The following is an 18955-nucleotide window of genomic DNA, read 5'->3' as shown; positions in this document are numbered from 1 at the left end:
TTTTTTTCAGTGAAAAGGCAAATGTATATCTTCACTGGGACAACAGAATCACCCTCAAAAGAAGTGCCATAAGCTCCAAAAACACACCTACTCATCTACCTACATGTGAGACTATATACTTGACTCTTCTGTTACCATGGATGACCTATTCCTAGTTCTCGCAAAGGCGACCTCCTCTATACACTAGTTCCTATCCTACTTGCAGCTACTAAGGGGCCCTATTTTAACAACTCTCCCATCTCTCTCTCCTGAATCACAAATGACACCTTTTCTACTGGATCTTTTCTGTCAATATAGAATTTATTTATCCCATGTCAAATCAAGCCAAAAAAACTCTTCTGTATTACCCTCCAGTTAGATCCTTGTTTATCCTTCTTTCAGAAAACTTCTCAAAAAGTTATCTATATTCACTTTTCTTTTTTCTGCCTTCATTCTGTGAGAGTATGAACACAATCTAATCAGGTACTCATGGCCACTTCTCCTTGAAACATCTTTTTTACCTGGACTCCAGGACAATTTACTGGCCTAATTTTCCTCACACTACTCAATCTCTTTTGAATGTTGAACTATCCCAATATTCAAATGTTGAAAGTATCCCAGGGCTCCAACCTTCTTATATGAACTCACAACCCTGATCATTTTATCTAGTCTCACGGATTTAAATAACACCTATACATTGATGATGCCTCCAAATCTGTATTTTTGCCTGGATTCAATATTCATATATTTAAGTACCTAATCAACATCACTACTCAAGATGTCTAACAGGCTCCTCAAGCCTATTACATTCATACTGTATTTCTTAAGCTTATCAAACCTGTTCTTCCTATTCTCCACTTACTTCAGTGGCTACCCAACTTAAAATCCCGAATTGTATCCTTTTTCCCCGACACTCCTAATCCCCTTCCCTGCTTTACTTTTTCTCCACATCAGTTATCACTCTATAACATGTTACATGTTTTATTTATTTTCTTTATTATCATTTCCCCCAATGGAATGAAGGTCCACAAGGCAAGGACTGTTGACCATTTGGTCCAGTTGTAACCCCAGCCCAAACAACTGTACTTAGCTTATAGAAGACACTCACTAAATATTCATGGAATAGATAAATGTACACTAGTGAGACTATATACTTGTCTACAAGTGGCACTAGTGGCATATTAAGCTCACTTACCTCAACCATATTTTTTTCCAGCTCTTTGCGTTTGCTTTCCTCACATGCCAGATTTTTCTTCTTGAGATCAAATGCGCTTTGAGATTTAGTATTAACTCGCTGAGCCTCTGCAAGAGCATCTTCTAAAGATCGAAGTATACCTCCAATTTCCTATAATAAAATGCAGTCAGTTCAATCACTTATGTAAAATTTGTTCATGTTGTCATTTTATTGTATGAGTTCTGTAACAAATAAACACTTTTTTATAAGTTATTTCATTATCTTACTATAAGATTAACAAATCAATATGGAAGACAATGCCCAGTGAATCCTAAATAGTTACTATATATAATTTAGTACGTTTTTCACAAAGTATATTATCGCTTCTAATACATATGTTCAGACCTTATCTTTTCTTTTTTCCAATTCTTCTATTTCATGATTAAGTGCTTTTATTTTTTTATCATTCTCAGACAATTCTTCCTGAAGCTTTATAACTTTATCTTGCATTTCTTTTAATTCCTCAGCTGAGCGTACTTTGGTATCTTCAGCCAGCAAAAACTGATAAGCAATATATAAACGACTCAAATGTTCTATTTCTCTCATTACTTTTTGGTACTCCAAGTAGGACGATCTTTCCTGAAAGGGAAGTCACGAAAAAAGAATAACTCAAAATTGTATTAAAAAAAAAATTCAATTATGCAAGATAAAACAAATTTCTCATTATATAATAGATTTTGTCTTGTATTAAACAATTACAGCATTTAAATTGTAGGAAACTTTACATAACATTAGAAGTCAGGACTTTTAGATAGCATTATACCATCTCTAGTGAATCTTATTCGGCTATTTCTTCTAACATATACTTGGTAGTTGAGCTTAACAAAGAAATATGGACATAAGGTTCATAAGCTAGTGTTAGACAACTTACACACCCACCAATGATACACTATTAAATGGATTCTGTAGTAGTACTATCAAGATGCCTACTCTAATATACTTTGAAGCACTACTACAAGCACTCGCTCACATCATTACTAAACATGACTCCCATAAGGACCTACTGGGACCAGACAAAGTAATAACTAAAATCCTTAATTTATACATAAAAAAGAAATTCAGAATGATTAAATGATCTGTCCATGTTGTCAGATTTAGAAAGAAATTGTGGCAAAATGAAGTCTAGGACCTAAGTTTAAATTCCTGATCTAGTGTTTTCTACTAAATCATACATACAAAAAGGGTACCTTCAAGATTACAATTTTTCCAGTAAAATTTATACTACTATATGGATTCACAAGACAGCTCTGAGTAGTACCAAATTTCAATAAGCATTTAATAAATTCCTAAAAGGATAGCTTTAAAAACGTCGTTTGGCTGGGCACAGTGGCTCACTCCTGTAATTCCAGCACTTTGCGAGGCTGAGGCAGGTGAATCACTTGAGCCCAGGAGTTCAAGATCAGCCTGAGAAACAACGAGAAACCCTGTCTCTACAAAAAAATAAACTAGCAGGGTGTGGTGGCATGCACCTGTAGTCCCAGCTACTCAGAAGGCTAAGGTGGGAGGATCCCTTGAGACCGGGAGGTGGAGGCTGCAGTGAGCTGTGATCACACCATTGCACTCCAGCCTGGGTGACAGTGAGACTTGTCTCAAGAAAAAGAAAACGTAGCTCATAAATGCATTCTTTGATGACATATTGTGCCATGTCTTTTGATGTCAGGAGCTGCAAAGATTATAGAGAAAATCCAATCCTGTTTCAATACCTTTTGCTTACAAAATACCTTGACAGCAATAATTATAGTGATAGCCCCTCTTATCCTGGAAATTGTTCACTCTACCAATGAGGGTGTCTAAGAGTGCCTTATCTTTAAGAAATGTTGTTCCAGTCAATGCTAACTAACTAGGAAAAATCCAGACTTGCTTAGCTTAAATAAAGTATTAAAATTCGGCATACCATTTTCTGAAACTATAAAAATTACTCTCCAATATCCTATGACTTAGTAGATAAGTGCATATCCTCTGCAAGCAGAACGCTGAGTTATGGAGTGCCAACTCTAATTCCTTATCTCATCGCAGGAAAAAAAAACCCCAAGAAATAGTATCACTATGTGTATGATTTTGGATACATCGCTGACTTTGAAAGACATTCTAATAGATTATCCTCACATATACAGAATATACCTCTTTTAGTTTTTGAATGGTTGGAGTAATCTCTTCTTCAAGTATCTGGAAAATAAAGAAAATCAGTATTTTCGCATGTAAAGTACCATTAAAATTTATTTGAAAGAGAAGTAGCATAGATGACTATGGAAAACTGAACCAAGGAAAAAAATTTTTCCCTCTTTACAGCAAAAACTCTACATGCAAAATTACATTCTTCTCCAAAAATATTTTATATGAATTAAATTACCGTCTTAATTTCTTTCAGCTTAGCCTCCTTTTTTTCTATAGTTTTCTGTGCAGCTATTTTTTTGTATTCATACATCCTAGTTCCAGCTGCTTCTTCTATCATGGATAAAATCTGGAATGACAATTTTATTAATGTTTAGTATCCAAGACAATGTGTCCAACTGGAATTTACATTAAATATATCATTTTTGCCTTGACCTCACTAAACATCTTATCAAAATTTGGCCCAAATGAACCAAATAAGTTAAATACACTAATTTCACACAAATCTTTTCCTGTAGGCTTTTTCTGTAGGAATGAATTCTGACACGAAACACCAGCTGAGCAACACTCCTTTATACAATCAAAATCAATTTTAATATTTTGGCATAGTGCCAAATATTACACAAATATACAACTGTCTTTACTAATCATTCCTAATGTTTCCAAAAATTTTAATAGAATATTTAAAAATTGTCTGAAAGATTAAAGTAATATCTATACCAACTATTTTTAATGTCCGTAAATAGTACTCTTACCTCTGGAGGTTTCATATTCAATACTTTTGTAATTCGGCCCTGAAAATAAAATGGCAAACTTACTAAGATAACAAATTACAGAAAATGTTTATCTGTACTGTCATTCATGTTTATCTAGACTGAAGCTGCTGTATCTCAATATACCAATCTTTGGGGGTGGGGTTCTTTCCTCTATAATTCTTCTATGATTCTACAATTTTGGAACTTTGCTATTCACTTTCTCACTTACCAGTGATACAAATTATGGAAGTTATGAAATGATACAAATGAATAATTCATTAAATGATACAAAGTTAACAAGGATCATGTTTCTGAGACAGTTAACATTAAGTAGAAATATTCAATTTTAAAACAGGTAAATATAAAAAGAAATTTCAGCATAATTAAAAAACTTTTAACATTTTTTTGAATGATAACCCTCCAGGATAATTTCACAAAACAGATGACATACTTCTAGGCCTCAAACAAAATAAAATATTTTACATCAATGCCAGAAAACCATTAAATTTATTCATTACCAAAAACAAAGCAAAACACCTGCACACCCAGGTCTCAGAGAATTGTATTACTAGAATGTAGATTCACTTAAAGTTTCAACTTTGAAGGTGTGTAGTGGAAATATTTTTATTTTGGTCCCACTGAGATGCTCCCATTGACTTTACTATAATTATCTCAAAGGATAGCTGGATGGGTCAAATGAAATAATGTAAATATAAGATAAAATCATTCTTTACTCCTCATTTGTGTGAGTCTCTAAGAAAATTACTCAAACTTTTATACTTCAAATATTAAGATGCATTAATCCAATAATTTAAAAGGATATATCATGGCTTTTTTTTTTTTATAGTTAACATGTATTGTTCTTTTAGTGACAAAATAAAAAGTCAACAAAAATTACTTCTAAACATTCTAGAGGAGTCAAAGGTCTATAATCCAGCAGAATATATCAGTGCAAGTAACTAAACCACATTTCTAAACAGATGGCCGGACACAGCACAATAGTAAATAAAAAGCATAAAATCCAAAACATAAAGTACTTCTATTTTAATTGCTTAAAAGTAAAAAATGTCAAAACTATTAAGAAAGTGATATAAAGACCTCAAACGAAATACCTGCATGATGAGAAAGTGAGGGTTGTTAACATTAAGGCCAACAGAACAGAAGAGATCCTGTACTCTGGTGTTGTTGGCATTGACTCCATTGATTAAATATTTATTTCTACCACCAATAACCACCTATAAAAGAAAACAATTTTTTAAATATTAATGTACATGCACACCTTGTGCTAGGATAAATTACTAAGTATATTAGCTTACGTTTATTTGTTCTGTCCGACTAGCAGTAAACAAAACCAATTCTGCATAAACAGTGGAACAAGTATGACATGGTCAAAAACACTAACCTGAGTCAGGACAACTAGTGTCTAATGCAAGCACTTTTGCTAACTAGTTATGTAATTACACACAAGCCTCTTACCCTGGCCTGCACCGGACTAGGTCTCCAAGATAACTTCTAGCTTTATGTTTCCAAGTATATGTAAAACACACTTTCCTAGTTTCTTTCTGTATTTTTCTACAGAGGCTTTCTCTACTTTTCAACAGGAATAGATGTCAGACAAAGTAGCTTGACATCAATTCTTGACAAGATTCAAAAAGCTATCAATAAAGACATGATTTATGACCATTTAAAAGAAAGCATAATCATAGAGCTTCAGTATGGTTTCATTAAGTCATCCCAGACACCATACTCTATCACACTTAAAAATTGTCATTTATTGGGTATGATTGTCTCATCTACCAGATTGAAGTCCTTAAAGACAAGCTGTTTCCCATTCTTCTAACTGTACATCCCAGTACATTCAAGAACACCCAATATACATCAAGTATTTAATAAATATTGAATAAATGTTAGTTCATTTCTTTTCCTGACAGGACTACTAGGTTGGTAGTTCATATATTAATGTATTTGAAGAGACTTCTCTGACAAAAATTTTATAATTTTGGTGAAGATACAAATTTATGGCCTGAATGACGACAGGAACAATTAGGTAGATTATTAGTAAGAGACTTAGTGACAATTCCTAAAGGATAAATATTTGATGGATGCCTAATGACATGGAACAGGATTCTGTCCTAACATGGCCTACATTTCTTTTTTTTTTTTCAGTCAGAGGCTTCCATTAAAATAGAGGAGAAAATCTGTAAGTGATAAATGCTAAGATGGACAGTAAATAGGAGTTGACAACATTTTTAAAAACAAAATCTTGGGCCAGGCGCCGTGGCTCACACCTGTAATTCCAGCACTTTGGGAGGCCGAGGCAGGCAGATCATGAGGTCAGGAGATTGAGACCACCCTGGCCAACATAGTGAAATCCCATCTCTACTAAAAATACAAAAAAAAAAAAAAATTAGCCGGGTGTGGTGGTGGGCGCCTGTAGTCCCAACTACTCAGGAGGCTGAGGCAGAAGAATCTCTTGAACCCGGGAGATGGAGATTGCAGTGAGCTGAGATGGTGCCACTACACTCCAGCCTGGGTAACAGAGCGAGACTCCATCTCAGGAAAAAAAAAAAAAGAAAAAACCTGACAAGCTGAAAACACTGCCTGACTATATTAATAACACACCAAAAAAAAAAAAAAAATTGAGTGGTTTCAAGTAAATCTAATATGAATCCACAATGTATTATGAACACTCCAATGCTCTATTGGAAAAATAAAAGTAGAATATCTAAAATGAAAGAATAACTCCAACTAGACCAATTTTGGTACACCCAATCTAAGGTGCCATTAAAAGAAAGAAAGATAGATGAATGCAGGAGCAGGGAGGGAAACTGGAGCATACTTGGTATAATCAGGCAAGTGAAGGAACTAGGAACAAACATCAAGTGAAAGACCTGGCAAGATTTCACTTAGAACTAAAACACATATACTTGCAGATCATTTAAACACTGAAGTAGGGAATAAGTTAGATTTGCTCTTGGTGCTCTCAAGAGGACTAGGATTAATGAATAAAATTTGAAGACAGCAGACTCTGACAAAACTTATAGCGGTAACTTTCTAATAAGACCTGACCAAAAATAGAATGGGTTCTCTCAGAAGATTGAAAGATCTCAAGTACACAGGTGTTCAAGAACAGCCAAAGAAGATTCAAGTATGGTTTAAGATTTCAGCATAGGTGAGTGCTTATATTGGATGAATAACTTTTCAGCTGTCTCTCAATCCTCTTAGTGATAGAATGTGCATGATCAAAATTTTAATATAAGAAAGACATTAAGGAATCTAGTCAGAATTTAAGGCACCAATTTTGCTCATGAACTTTCTCCAGCACGTTTTGCAAAGGTAAAGGGCCAAAAACCACATTAGACATAAAAGGTCTTAAGATAGCCAAATGTTTAACTGCCACTCACCTGCCTTGTTACTGTGATTTCGTCATGAACCTCAAATCCTAAAGGACTTTGCTTTTTGTCAGAATTATCAAAAGTGATTGACACAGAGGCTTTGGTAATACCAGCCTGCCCATTTTTGTAAACTAAATCTTGTAAATTAGAAGCCCGAACCTAAAATAAAATATGAAAAGTGTATCAATTACAAAACTTCCTCCTGTACAAAGCAGCACTAAAAATGGGTCCCTTGCTGTTGGAAAACCCAACAACGTAGTGTCCATTAAGTAGACAAGGATAGGCAGCTGCATCCTCTGGCAAAAAAAACAAGGAAAATAGGCAACAACCTGCAATGGACACTTTTCTCCACAGAACCTTTTCAACCCTGAATTGAATTGTTTCCTATTCATTTTTCAACAAAAAGTTACTTTGCAAGATATAAGGAAATACTGTCCCAAAGATTTTCACCAGTCATTCAATCCATTAATAGGATTTGAAGAGGCATCATTACACAGGGTTGAAAATACTCTGGAATGAGACTGCTTTACAGTCAGAATGCCTGAGTTTTGAGGCACTGTTACTTCTAAACATCTCTAAGTTTCTATTTTCTCATCTAAAGGAGTAATATTACTTTCCTTAAAAGGTTGCAGTGAGGTGTAATTTACAAAAAGTATAAAAACACAAATGAAGAGAACATGGGAAGTCTCCAAAGTTCAGTGAGGATTCTCCTGCCAACTTAAATTCAAATAAATCAGAAAGTTTACACTTTACCTGAGACAGGTTGGAGATGCCCAGCAAAAAGCAGATGGAGTCCAATATGTTGGATTTCCCACTACCATTTAAGCCAGTGATAGCATTAAAGAGGGGGTCAAAACCATTGACTTCAGTCCTCTGAGCATAGGACTTGAATCCCTCTAGAATAATTGACTTAATATGCATTTTCGATACTGTCTTGGGTCAGCAAACCTCTGACAGGAATCAAACAGGCCACAAACCAGTTCTGTACGAAACAGAAATAACACCACCTAAGTGGAATGTAAACCTGGAATCATAATGAACACGAGGCAAAAACAGCAATGATAGGGTGATAGAAATAAAACAGCCACTTGACAAACTGTGTCTGATGTAAAGACATCGTTCATCTACTCAAAAATATACCAGAGTTAGCCACTATCTGGAAATTAAACCATTCAACTGGGAAGTCTTAACTATTTCTTCTACCCGTTTTTCCTGGCTTGCCTTCTACTTTTATCATACTCTACCTAACAAAGACTACGGATTATTACATATCCCATTATCTTTTCCCATAATGTGCTTTTTTCTGATACTGACATAGCTTACTCTCTACCGCACTCACGTCTTTGCTCAAATGTCACCTTACTGGAGTCCTCCCTGACCTCCCTATGTCACCTCTCCACAATCCTTCACTCGGCTTTCTTTTTCCTTCACGGTACTTAAAGCTGATAGTAGACGGTCATTACTTGTAAGTTCCTGCAGTATCTTCACCTACGTCCGTCATTGCATCCCCGAATTGTGCTTGACTCCGGGAGGAGGGGAAGTCATTTAAATATTTACTAGAAGATGAGATGTATCTCATATTCTCCAACTTCTTGCTTTTACTCAGGCTGTTACCTCGCTTCTCCAGGCCTGTCTACACCTCTTCGCCCTACTCCAAGGTCGAATAGAAACGAGCCTTTATTTCTAAGGATCACCTAAGGTCCCTCTGCCACTGGACCCCCTCCCTACAGCCCCCGCGCCCCGCGCCCCGCCTCCCGCCTCCCGCCTCCCGCCTCCCGCCTCCCGCCTCCCGCCTCCCGCCAGGATGTCTGGCCGGGCCCAACCGGCCGTGCTCACGCACACGCCTCACCGCTGCCTCAGGCCAGGGGCTTGACGCACCCCGAAAGCTCCTACGGGTCACAAAGGCGGTGAGCAGGCCAACTCGCTAGCCGGGGCTGCTACGAAGCGAACTTCACCATATCGGCTACACCTGCCGACCGCTCTCAACACCCGCTCCGGAACTATTTATTCCTTTGAATTTCGGCGCGAGCAAAGGACCCCATCTCCATTGCTTATTTCCTGTGCTGGTGCCTAGGAGCTGCCTGTCTTTAGGGTTCCATTTTTCCCCTACACTCGAAGGATTAAAGCCGCAGGGCAATAGGAGAGTCTCGATAATAGTAGCTCCGGGGACTCCCGGGCACGGGCCTGGGCACTACAGGAGCAGATAGTGTATGTTCACACCGGCGTCCGGCACGCTATGGTCAGCCCCACACCTCAGCCCCGGGTCCTCGCGCTTCGCCAGCCTCGCCCCGCCTCGGTCCCTCTAGGCCGCGTCAGGCACAATGCAGACTCCGCCTTCTCGAGTCTGCGGTACTCGCTGTGGCTTACTTTTCTCCCCTCAAAGCGACAGTCAGGAAGTGGAGAGGCATTCTGTGAGTGTTCTCGTCGGTTCTGTTTTGGAAGCCTCAGAATCTTCTCGGGTTGGCTCAGATTGCTGCAAAATAAAAGCTCTACTTCGTTGGGGCCGGAGAGGCACCGTCCTTCGGGGGACTCTGGCCCTCGTCCTGGCTCCGCCCCGTGCTGGCTTCGGACCTCGCGGAGCGTTTTTATCTGATGTTTCTACGCCGGGAAGGGATCATAGTCTACCAAGAGCTGTTTCGAGCCCAGAGGAGAAATTGTGTGGTGCTAAATAGCTATTCATCTCCCTTACACCGGAAAGCGTTGTAATGATAAGCCGACCTAACCTGTCGGGGATTTTTTCTGGAAACCTTTTAAGACAGTTCATGTTATTGAGTTCTGAGTGTTAGGCTATGTTGCAAGGGGCATTTTAAAATCCGCGTAGCAACCCTATGAAATCAGAAATTGCCCTTGTTTTACAAATGAGTTAAATGAGCCCAAGTAAAAGGTTAAACAGCTTGTCTAGTAAACTGGGATTTGTTCCCAGGCGGTCTAGCTCCAGATTGCATGCTTTTAAATACATACTAGGCTTCACGCATAGGATCTAGTACTATTAGTCGATCCTATTATTAGTATGTATTGTTCTTTAGGAAGAAAAAAGGTGTCAGGATTGCTCACGTTTCCAAGCACGTTGATACTAAAGAGGAAGGGCTTAACTCCGAATGGGTATGGTGTTACCCTAGGTGAGGTACAAAAAAATGGTGTGGGCAACAATGCTATTTTGGAATGGCTTGATCCTTTTTGGGTTCCATAACAAAATATCACAGACTGGGTAGTTTATGAACCACAGAAGTTTATTCTTCACATTTCTGAAGGCTGGAATGTTACAGAATAAGGTGTGTTTAGAGAGGGGTGCTTTCTGTTTAGTGGATAGCACCTTCTGGCTCTGTCCTCACTGGAGAGGCAGAGGCCCTCCCTTGGGCCTATTTTATAAGGACCTTAATCCCATTCCTCACTTCCCAAGAGGCCACTTGCTAAAACCATCAGTTTGGGAGTTAGAATTTAGACCATAGCGTAGGGCATGTTTTTAAAGTTGCTTTCTTGGCCCTGGAATGGCAATGCAGTCATCTGAACTGGTCTTAACCTACCAGGAACGGGCCTATATTTTGAAAATATTTCTCGTTAAGGGAGTAAAATAAGTTTTATGAGTTTTTTTGTTTAAGAAAGGATTCATTTATTTACTCTGATATACTTACCCATTTCTGTGATGTCAGCCATGGGTAGTGACCTAACATTAATTCAGCAGATATCTTTGTCTGCCTTGATTCCTGCATTCCCTAGGCTCCACAGCTATTCACTTGTATTGATTCTGTTAACTTTTACACATTAACTTTGAGCTGTGCCTCCGTCTTTTTATCATTTTGTGAGTAAAGAATTTTAATTTGCCAACAAATCCTAATATGGACTTTGTCAAGTTGTGAAATAAAGTGATTTTTGGTATGGAAATATGTGTTAAGACAGACTCTTAGTCTTTGCACTTTAACAACTAGCTGATACACTTACGTCAAATGGATGAAAACATATACAAATGCACTGTTGTTGGATAAGGACTTCTGGGTGGTTAGAAGAATGTGCAGATCTAACTGCTCCCATTAAGACCATTGATTAAAATGAAAAATGCTTATAAAGGTGGAGATCTCTATCAGTTTTAGTCTTATTGCATGCCAGAAGCACTAAGGAATTGCTGCTAAATGTAGGACAAATGGGCTTGAGGAAATCACTGATGACTAACTTGAAACTCTGCCTCCTGAGATCACCACAGGTGAGTGGAAAAAACCAAGGCACAAAGCCAGTAAAGCCCCCTAATTTGGAGATGTGAGGGGTAGAAACAGAGATAGAGTATAGGGTAGGTGCAGTATACAGAAAACACTGTTCTTGCTTCGTCACCATGGATTAAAATCGTTTGAAAGCTTCAACGCTAGCAGGCAGTGTTTCAAGTGGAAATCTGGCAGCTAGTGGAGTCTGAGTCCTTATATGGAAGGCATCAATACCAGCAAGGACACACATATAGCCGTAAAGCAAGACCTAGGAGAAACATTTGGTACTCTACTCTCCTAGGGAACTGGAAGGAACCTGCTCTCTCCTGGGTATACTTTCCTAATTTTAGAGTGCTAAAGAAGCTCTTCTCACAGCGACCTGAGTGATTCCTTTCTCCTTGGAACAAAGGACAAGAAAAAAATAAAGGACTTTACCGCAGAAGTAAGGAAGACTCATTTTGTTGAGAGATTATTTTTAGGTTCAAGGAAATGAATTGATAATGACAGAAAGTTTATATTTTTACATTGGATTGACTAGCAGCACTTTTATTTTTTTAGAGAAGGAGTCTCTGTCTCAGGCTGGAGGGCAGTGGCCTGGCAGCACTTTTTGAATACACTCATGCACCACATAATATTTCAATGTCCGATTACATTATATGACTGTGGTCCCTTAAGATTATAATGGAGCTGAAAAATTCCTATTGCTTAGTGATGTTGTAACATCATAGTGCAACATACTACCCTTTCTGTTTAGAAACACACTTAACATTGTGTTACAGTTACCTAGGTTATTCAGTACAGTAATATGCTATAAAAGTTTGTAGTCTAGGATCATAAGGCTATAATATCTAGGTTTGTGTAAGTATACTTTATGATGTTTGCACAACAATGAAATTGCCTAATGAGGCATTTCTCAGAATGTATCTTGTCGTTAGGCAACGCATGACTGTATTTTATTTCTAACGCCATATTATTTGAACTGTGGGTTCACCGAATATAACCTGTTTGACAAACTTGCAAAGAAACACAGCTAAGTATGATTTAAAATGAGGAATAGAAAAGGAGGTTATTATATTCATTCACCCAGTGGGACTGGTTAGACCCATTCATTTTAATTTCAGTGACAATATTGTTTTCCAAAATACATGTTCTGTTTGGTTCTTTGTGAATTCTGCCTATTCTTTCATTATGATTTCTATTATTTTGCCCTTTTAATCAAGTTACATGTCTTTATTTTATCTTCTTTTCTGTTAGTTCTGTTATTTTTAGCTTTTCGAAAGTTCCTAACTCTTGTTTACAACCTCCACTGACTCTTACTCAGTGATTTATTTCCTCATGTGGTGCTCTTCTTCAGTGGGATGGTTTTGTTTATGGGACTCTCTTACGCCCTTAGTTGCAAAAGAGTCCCTTTAGACAATTATGCATTTGCTTCTGCCAGCATACTGTAGCTCTTAAAGATCTGAAGCATTTTCAAATGATAATTTCTCAGTTTGTGGCTCCTGAATTATGCAAATATTATAAATTTAGATCTGTTGCAGGGCTGCAGTTTTGATTTCTCATAGGTACCTTGTGTTTTTTTTTCACCTTATCCAAAGCCCCAAAGAACAAACTTCTTTATCCCTTCCCCAAACTAGTAGATTGCCTTTTTCCAGTTCCAGTAGTTGGCTATTCCTAAGGCTCCAGGTTTTACGTAAGGGCTTAGTTCCAGCTCACCTGCCTCATCAAAGCTCAGCCTTGTGCTTGGACATTAAAACTCAACTACTGGCTCCTGAGGCATATAGTCAAGTATAAAATTTTGGAGGGCTACCGCAGTATCTGTTCTGCTTTCTGCTCTTCAATTTTTAAAATTTATTTTGGGCACTGAGAATTTCCTTTTTGTTGTTTTTTGTTTTTACGGTTGTATATGGTTTATATAACAATAATTATATTTTATCCATTATTTCTATGAGTTTATAAAGGAAAGCTCAGTCGACCATGTTGGAGGAGGTCTTCTCATTTACTTTTCATGAAGAACATCAGTGATCTTTATTTTGCTCCTCCTGAGCCTTCCTTATAGAGCTCACATTCTCTATTCAAAGTCACTTTTCCTAAAAACCAGTAATTACTTCTCTAAAGAAGTCTGGTACTAGGTCTTAAAAAAGTATTTTCAGCCAGGCACAGTGGCTCATGCCTGTAATCCCAGCACTTTGGGAGGCCAAGGTGGGCAGATCAGGAGGTCAGGAGATCGAGAGTATCCTGGCTCCAACATGGCGAAACCCCGTCTCTACTAAAATACAAAAATTACCTGGGTGTGGTGATGCATGCCTGTAATCCCAGCTACTCGGAAGGCTGAGGCACGAGAATCTCTTGAACTCAGGAGGCGGACAGAAGTTGCAATGAGCCTAGATCACGCCACTGCACTCCAGCCTGGTGACAGAGCTTTTTTTTTAAAAAAAATTTCATGTACTACTCATAGAGTAAGTTCTATTCTTACTTGTTTCATATTCGTTTCTTTCTGTTTTTCCAGCTATCCTTGGCTTTTATCACTTGCATGCTGGTTAATAGCGAGAGCTACCTAGCTCACCTCTCATCTGCTTTGTCATACCCCTTCTTTTATGGGGATAATTATTGACTTCTCTTCCTCAAATGTTATTCTCATGTCATAGTTCTTCTTGTCATGGTGGTCCATTGTTACTTTTTATTTCAAATCCACACACATCTGCCTGATCCTCCTCCAACTGGTTCCTTTTTATTACCAAACTCAATTCTTACTAGATTCAAAGAGAGTCTTCACTCTCAGATTTTTTGTTTTACAAGATCTGCTTCTGCAGTTAACATCTCCACTACCTCTTGCACCACTCTGCAGTCCTCTACAGTCAACAAATATATCCTAACTTAATCTTCTACTTCAACAAGACTCTGCCCTCTCTAAAGTTTTACTATATATATATATTTCTATATAAAAATGGTACCTCTTCCCTCTATATAAACCTTTGGTGAAAATTACACACAAAGTTAATTCTAACTTCTTTAAGGTGGCCTGGCTGACCTTTCATTGTCTGTTCCCAACCTACTTTCTCAGATTCATCTGCTGCTTTCTTCCTTAGATTACCATGTCTTTTTTTTTTTTTTTTTAACTGTTGTGAACTTATGCACCAACCAATGACAAAAGAAAGTGCTCCCTAACTTTGTTGGTGGATAGATGTATCAATGGATTCAATAGGCATTTATAGAATGCCTGCATTGTGCCAAGAATTGTGTTATGTGCTGGGATACAAAGATGAATAAGATGTGTGCCTGTCTCCAAGGAATCCATAGTTGAGAAGATTTGTATAAAGACATTAACCAGGAGAAATGAAGAGTGAAAGGCACTCATCTAAATAGAGTAGATTGCACAGGCAATGGCACAGAAGATAAATGTAATGTATGATGTAAGAAGTAGCAAGATTTAGTATAAGAGATCCACAGAAGGCAGGTTATGGAGCATTTTATGCACCATCTTTTCGTCATTCCTGAAGCATTAGTGTTCACTTTTCCATCTCTTTCTTTGCACGTGGTGAACGTGAAATGCCCTTTGACTCTTCACTTCTCCCCCTTGTGTATTTCTACATGTATTTAAACCCCAAATCTGATCCATTTCTCAACTTACTTACAACCTCTTCCGTAATCCCTTAACCCTTTATCCACACTTTTCTTCTGACCTCCATTCCCATTGTGACATATCTTTGTGATACATATTGGTGCTTGTCACATAGTAGATACTTAATAAATATTGGTTCAATATGAATAAGTTCAGGGGGTTCATTTGCTGCTCGCTCATTAAGGTACAAGAAAAGAATAGTTTAAAAAAGAAAAAATACTTGAAACTATACAATATATTTCACAAAATAGTATTTTAAGGTTCGGTGAGTTCATTGTAGTGATCATTTCTCAATGACCTAATATTGAAAACTTTTTTAAAAAACCCTATTATCAACATATTCTATTTGTGTGATATCATCAGTGACCACTGTGATAGTAGGCTGAGGAATGTACCATGAAATATTTATGCCAGCTGTGTGCTTCAGAGGGCTCTCGGCACCATATTCTTTACCTCTGCTTGCAATTTTTTTTTTTGCCCGTAAAGTAAAAACAAGCTTCTGTGCTTTATGAACAGCTGCAGTTTTGGGTTGAAAGAATCTAATTCAGATACCACTTTCTTAGTTGCTGTCGAGGTGTAATTACCAACCCTCCTTTGTTTTATCTTATGAATTACACAGACTCCTGTTACATGTATTTATTTATATGTTTGTCCCCCACTGTGAGCACCTTGATGTCAGTGGTCTTGCCTTGTAAGTGTCTATAAACCCAGCATCCAGTTCAATTCTGGAGACAGAGCTGTGCTCCATAAGTGTTAATTGAAGGGATGAGCAACTACATGAACATACAAAGATTATAAAGATGGTCATTCTCTCCAAACCAGAAACTATTGTTTTCCAGATTTTTCAGATGAAAGTTTGTTGTTGTTTTGTTGTTATTTTTACCCATATTTAAGTTCCTAGGTAATTACATGCATAATCCATCAAACATTAGTGTGCATAGAAACTCAGGAATTACCTTGATCACTATCTCTCTTCCCTTTCCCATGTTGGCCTTATCTCCAAACATTGACTTCCACTGCCACCTCTATCCCATTATAGGTAGGTGGGAAATGGGGAATTCGTAGACTTCTGTGCATTCTGTTTTGGTCTCCCTACTCCCTATAGTCCATTCTCTCCAAACTCCACCTCCACTCATAAGAGTGTGGTTTTGGTTCCTCTTTGGTTCCTGAGGGTCTTCAGACCATGATAATGTGTGGCATCAATACATTTCTGAGAATTAGAGGATGTGTTTTTAAATAACAGCATTTGTAGGAAATCCACAGTGGAGTTCAGGTGAGGCTTCAGCAATCCAAATCATGTTCTCTTTATGTCCCTTGTCATTAGATGATGAAGATCATGTCTCCAAGTCTTTTCTGCCGTTGCCAGTATCCTCTCCCAATCTCCTGTGGGCAACTTCTTCGGGAAAACACTCAAGCAATTTCATAAGGACAAGCAAAAATGTAAGGCATGGAATGGTCTAGGCACATAGGTATTAAAAACATCTTTCTGTCCTTATGCTAATAAAGGAAAGATATTTTAAAAATAAACCTGTTTACATTAATGTCACTATGTTAAAATATAAAGCAAAGCAGTTCATTTCTTTGCTGCTACATGTCTAAAATATTTCTGTTGCAACTGGGAACCATTGTTCTACATTTGTGTATATGAGTATCCATTCAGATGACTTTACAAAAACAAAAGGTGTTTGTCCCTGAAAGTTCAATCCCTCATGTTTTAAGAGAAAGAAAACGCTTGCAATTTTTAAACAACAGTTTTCCCCATTGTTGCCTTTCAAGGATTTAATAATCTTTTATTTCAGACTTAGCTTGAATTATTTATAATGATTATTAGAAAGTAATTTTATTGCTTAGAATATTGATTTATACTTGTGCTATACTTAGTTCCATACACATTTCCTAAGTTACTTCATGTAATACATGTAATTTCCCTTTCATAGATGAAGAAGCTGGATCTTGGAACTAGGCTTTGATCACAGAGTGGAGGTGAGATGAAAGTCCATCCACTCATTCAACAAATAATTGAGTGCTTACAAAAATTTCTGGTATATGGAGCTTATATTGTAGTGAATATCAAGTCTTATTTTATTGATTACAAAACAGAACTTTTTGCAACAGTTTTACACTACCCTAGGGGTACCTATCAGTCTTCATGCCTCAAGTAATTGTCCTGTCCATATGACTATGGAAGCCCTGAAATCTTTGAAACCCCAGATGACCCATTTCACCAGACGTTTGGACATTCTCCGTCGAGTTTGGATTTATAGTGGGTACCCAGATTTAGGTCAAGAACATAAAATCTGAAACGCTTTAGGCACTGCTCATAAGGAGTAAATTCCTAGTGAAAAAGCAATGTCCCTCAGGAATGATTGCTATAGCAGTCTAAAAGGTAGATTTATAAATGTTTATAAAAAGCAGATTGGGTTTAGCAGAGGTAGCAGTGATGACCAGGAGCAATAGGAGGAAATGTTCTTAGTAGTGCTGTTTGGTGGCATCTTCTTTTTATACAAAGAAGTCTTGCAAGCATTTCTACTTGAATGACTAATTTGGAGTAATTTTTAGTTTCTGTATTTTTATTAGTTAATAGGATCTAGGAATATAATAACCTGGTGAGAATTTCTTTGTGAATGGCAATCAAATTTGTCTTATTCATGAAACTCATAAATAAGCTACAATCCAGCATTTTATAACTAGGGAAAATAAAACTGGGGTCCTGCTGTTTAAGAGGCTAAGGGAATTTAACAGAACACTGGGGGATTTATAGTAGATTTATGATGAAGATACATTCTAACTGGAAGCTTAATTGTGATTTAAATTATAGGTCAAGCTGTGCAATGTGTTTTCTTTTTAGGGGGAAATCTTTAGAGAAATAGAGTGTGCTTGTTTAAAGAGGAAACAGACCAAATGAGAAAACAGATTGTATTTTCTGTTTTTCTTTTAAAATTTCAAGCTGCTTTAAGTCAAATTGCCCCTGAGTTCCTGATGATGGCTATGGTGAAACTGCCTTGTTTTACTTTCTTGCCTTCTTTTCCAGAGCAGTTATTTTATCTGAAAATAACAAAAAGATATAGGCAGCATATCAGCCAGAAAACTAAGATGGAAACCAGAGATAAAGTATATTCAACCTGTCTAGAATTGTGACATCCTATAATTTTAGGCTGAGTTGTATAAAATTAGCAAGTAATATGGATGAAAGGGCCTTTAAAAAGTTTTTGCCACTCATTTTGCAAATGGGAAAATTGAGGCTTCTAGTGATTTTCCTAAATTTTTTTATCTCAAGTACTTTAAGGTCTCATGAGGAAATAAAATTTATGTACAAATAATTTTAATTAAAAGTATAAAAAAATTGTTTCCCTGAAAAATAAAACTTAGATAACAAAAGTTGATTCTGTAGGGAGGATTTCTATTGGGAAAAGGACAGTTAGACCTGACAGCCCATATGCTTACTCTCTAACATTTCCCTACCCCTTGGCAGAATCCTTCAATAATTAACACCAGGACAACCACATAGACTTCAGCCATGGGTGTGTCAGAGGCATTTGAACCAGAGCAACTCCATCTTGAATAGGGGCTGGGCAAAGTGAGGCTGAGACCCACTGGGCTGCATTCCCAGGAGGTTAGGCATTCTTAGTTACAGGATGAGATAGGAGGTTGGCACAAGATACAGGTCA

At 37.4% G+C, this 18955-nt stretch overlaps 1 protein-coding gene across 7 annotated transcripts in view; it reads right to left on the bottom strand.

The window, feature by feature from the left end:
* Positions 1-10051, bottom strand: part of SMC2 (structural maintenance of chromosomes 2) — a 47486-nt gene extending 37435 nt beyond the window's left edge. For 2 of the 7 annotated variants that reach the window (XM_024252504.3, XM_024252510.3), the window contains exons 1-9: positions 9316-10031; positions 8229-8457; positions 7485-7634; positions 5193-5315; positions 4081-4119; positions 3564-3674; positions 3335-3379; positions 1559-1792; positions 1175-1324 (exon numbers count right to left, since the gene is read on the bottom strand). In XM_024252504.3, coding sequence (XP_024108272.3) covers positions 1175-1324; positions 1559-1792; positions 3335-3379; positions 3564-3674; positions 4081-4119; positions 5193-5315; positions 7485-7634; positions 8229-8396 — 1020 coding nt within the window. In that variant the 5' untranslated portion in view covers positions 8397-8457; positions 9316-10031. Of the gene's footprint in view, positions 1-1174; positions 1325-1558; positions 1793-3334; positions 3380-3563; positions 3675-4080; positions 4120-5192; positions 5316-7484; positions 7635-8228; positions 8458-8938; positions 9264-9315 lie in introns of those variants that run through there. The other 5 variants (XM_024252509.3, XM_024252505.3, XM_024252508.3 and 2 more) reach the window with 5 other exon arrangements.
* Positions 10052-18955: the final 8904 nt, after the last annotated feature.

The sequence above is a fragment of the Pongo abelii genome, chromosome 13 (assembly GCF_028885655.2).
Source record: "Pongo abelii isolate AG06213 chromosome 13, NHGRI_mPonAbe1-v2.0_pri, whole genome shotgun sequence".
Taxonomy (NCBI): Eukaryota; Metazoa; Chordata; class Mammalia; order Primates; family Hominidae; genus Pongo; species Pongo abelii.
The sequence above is the reverse complement of the archived record's forward strand: the minus strand, read 5'-3'. Positions and strand labels throughout refer to the sequence as shown.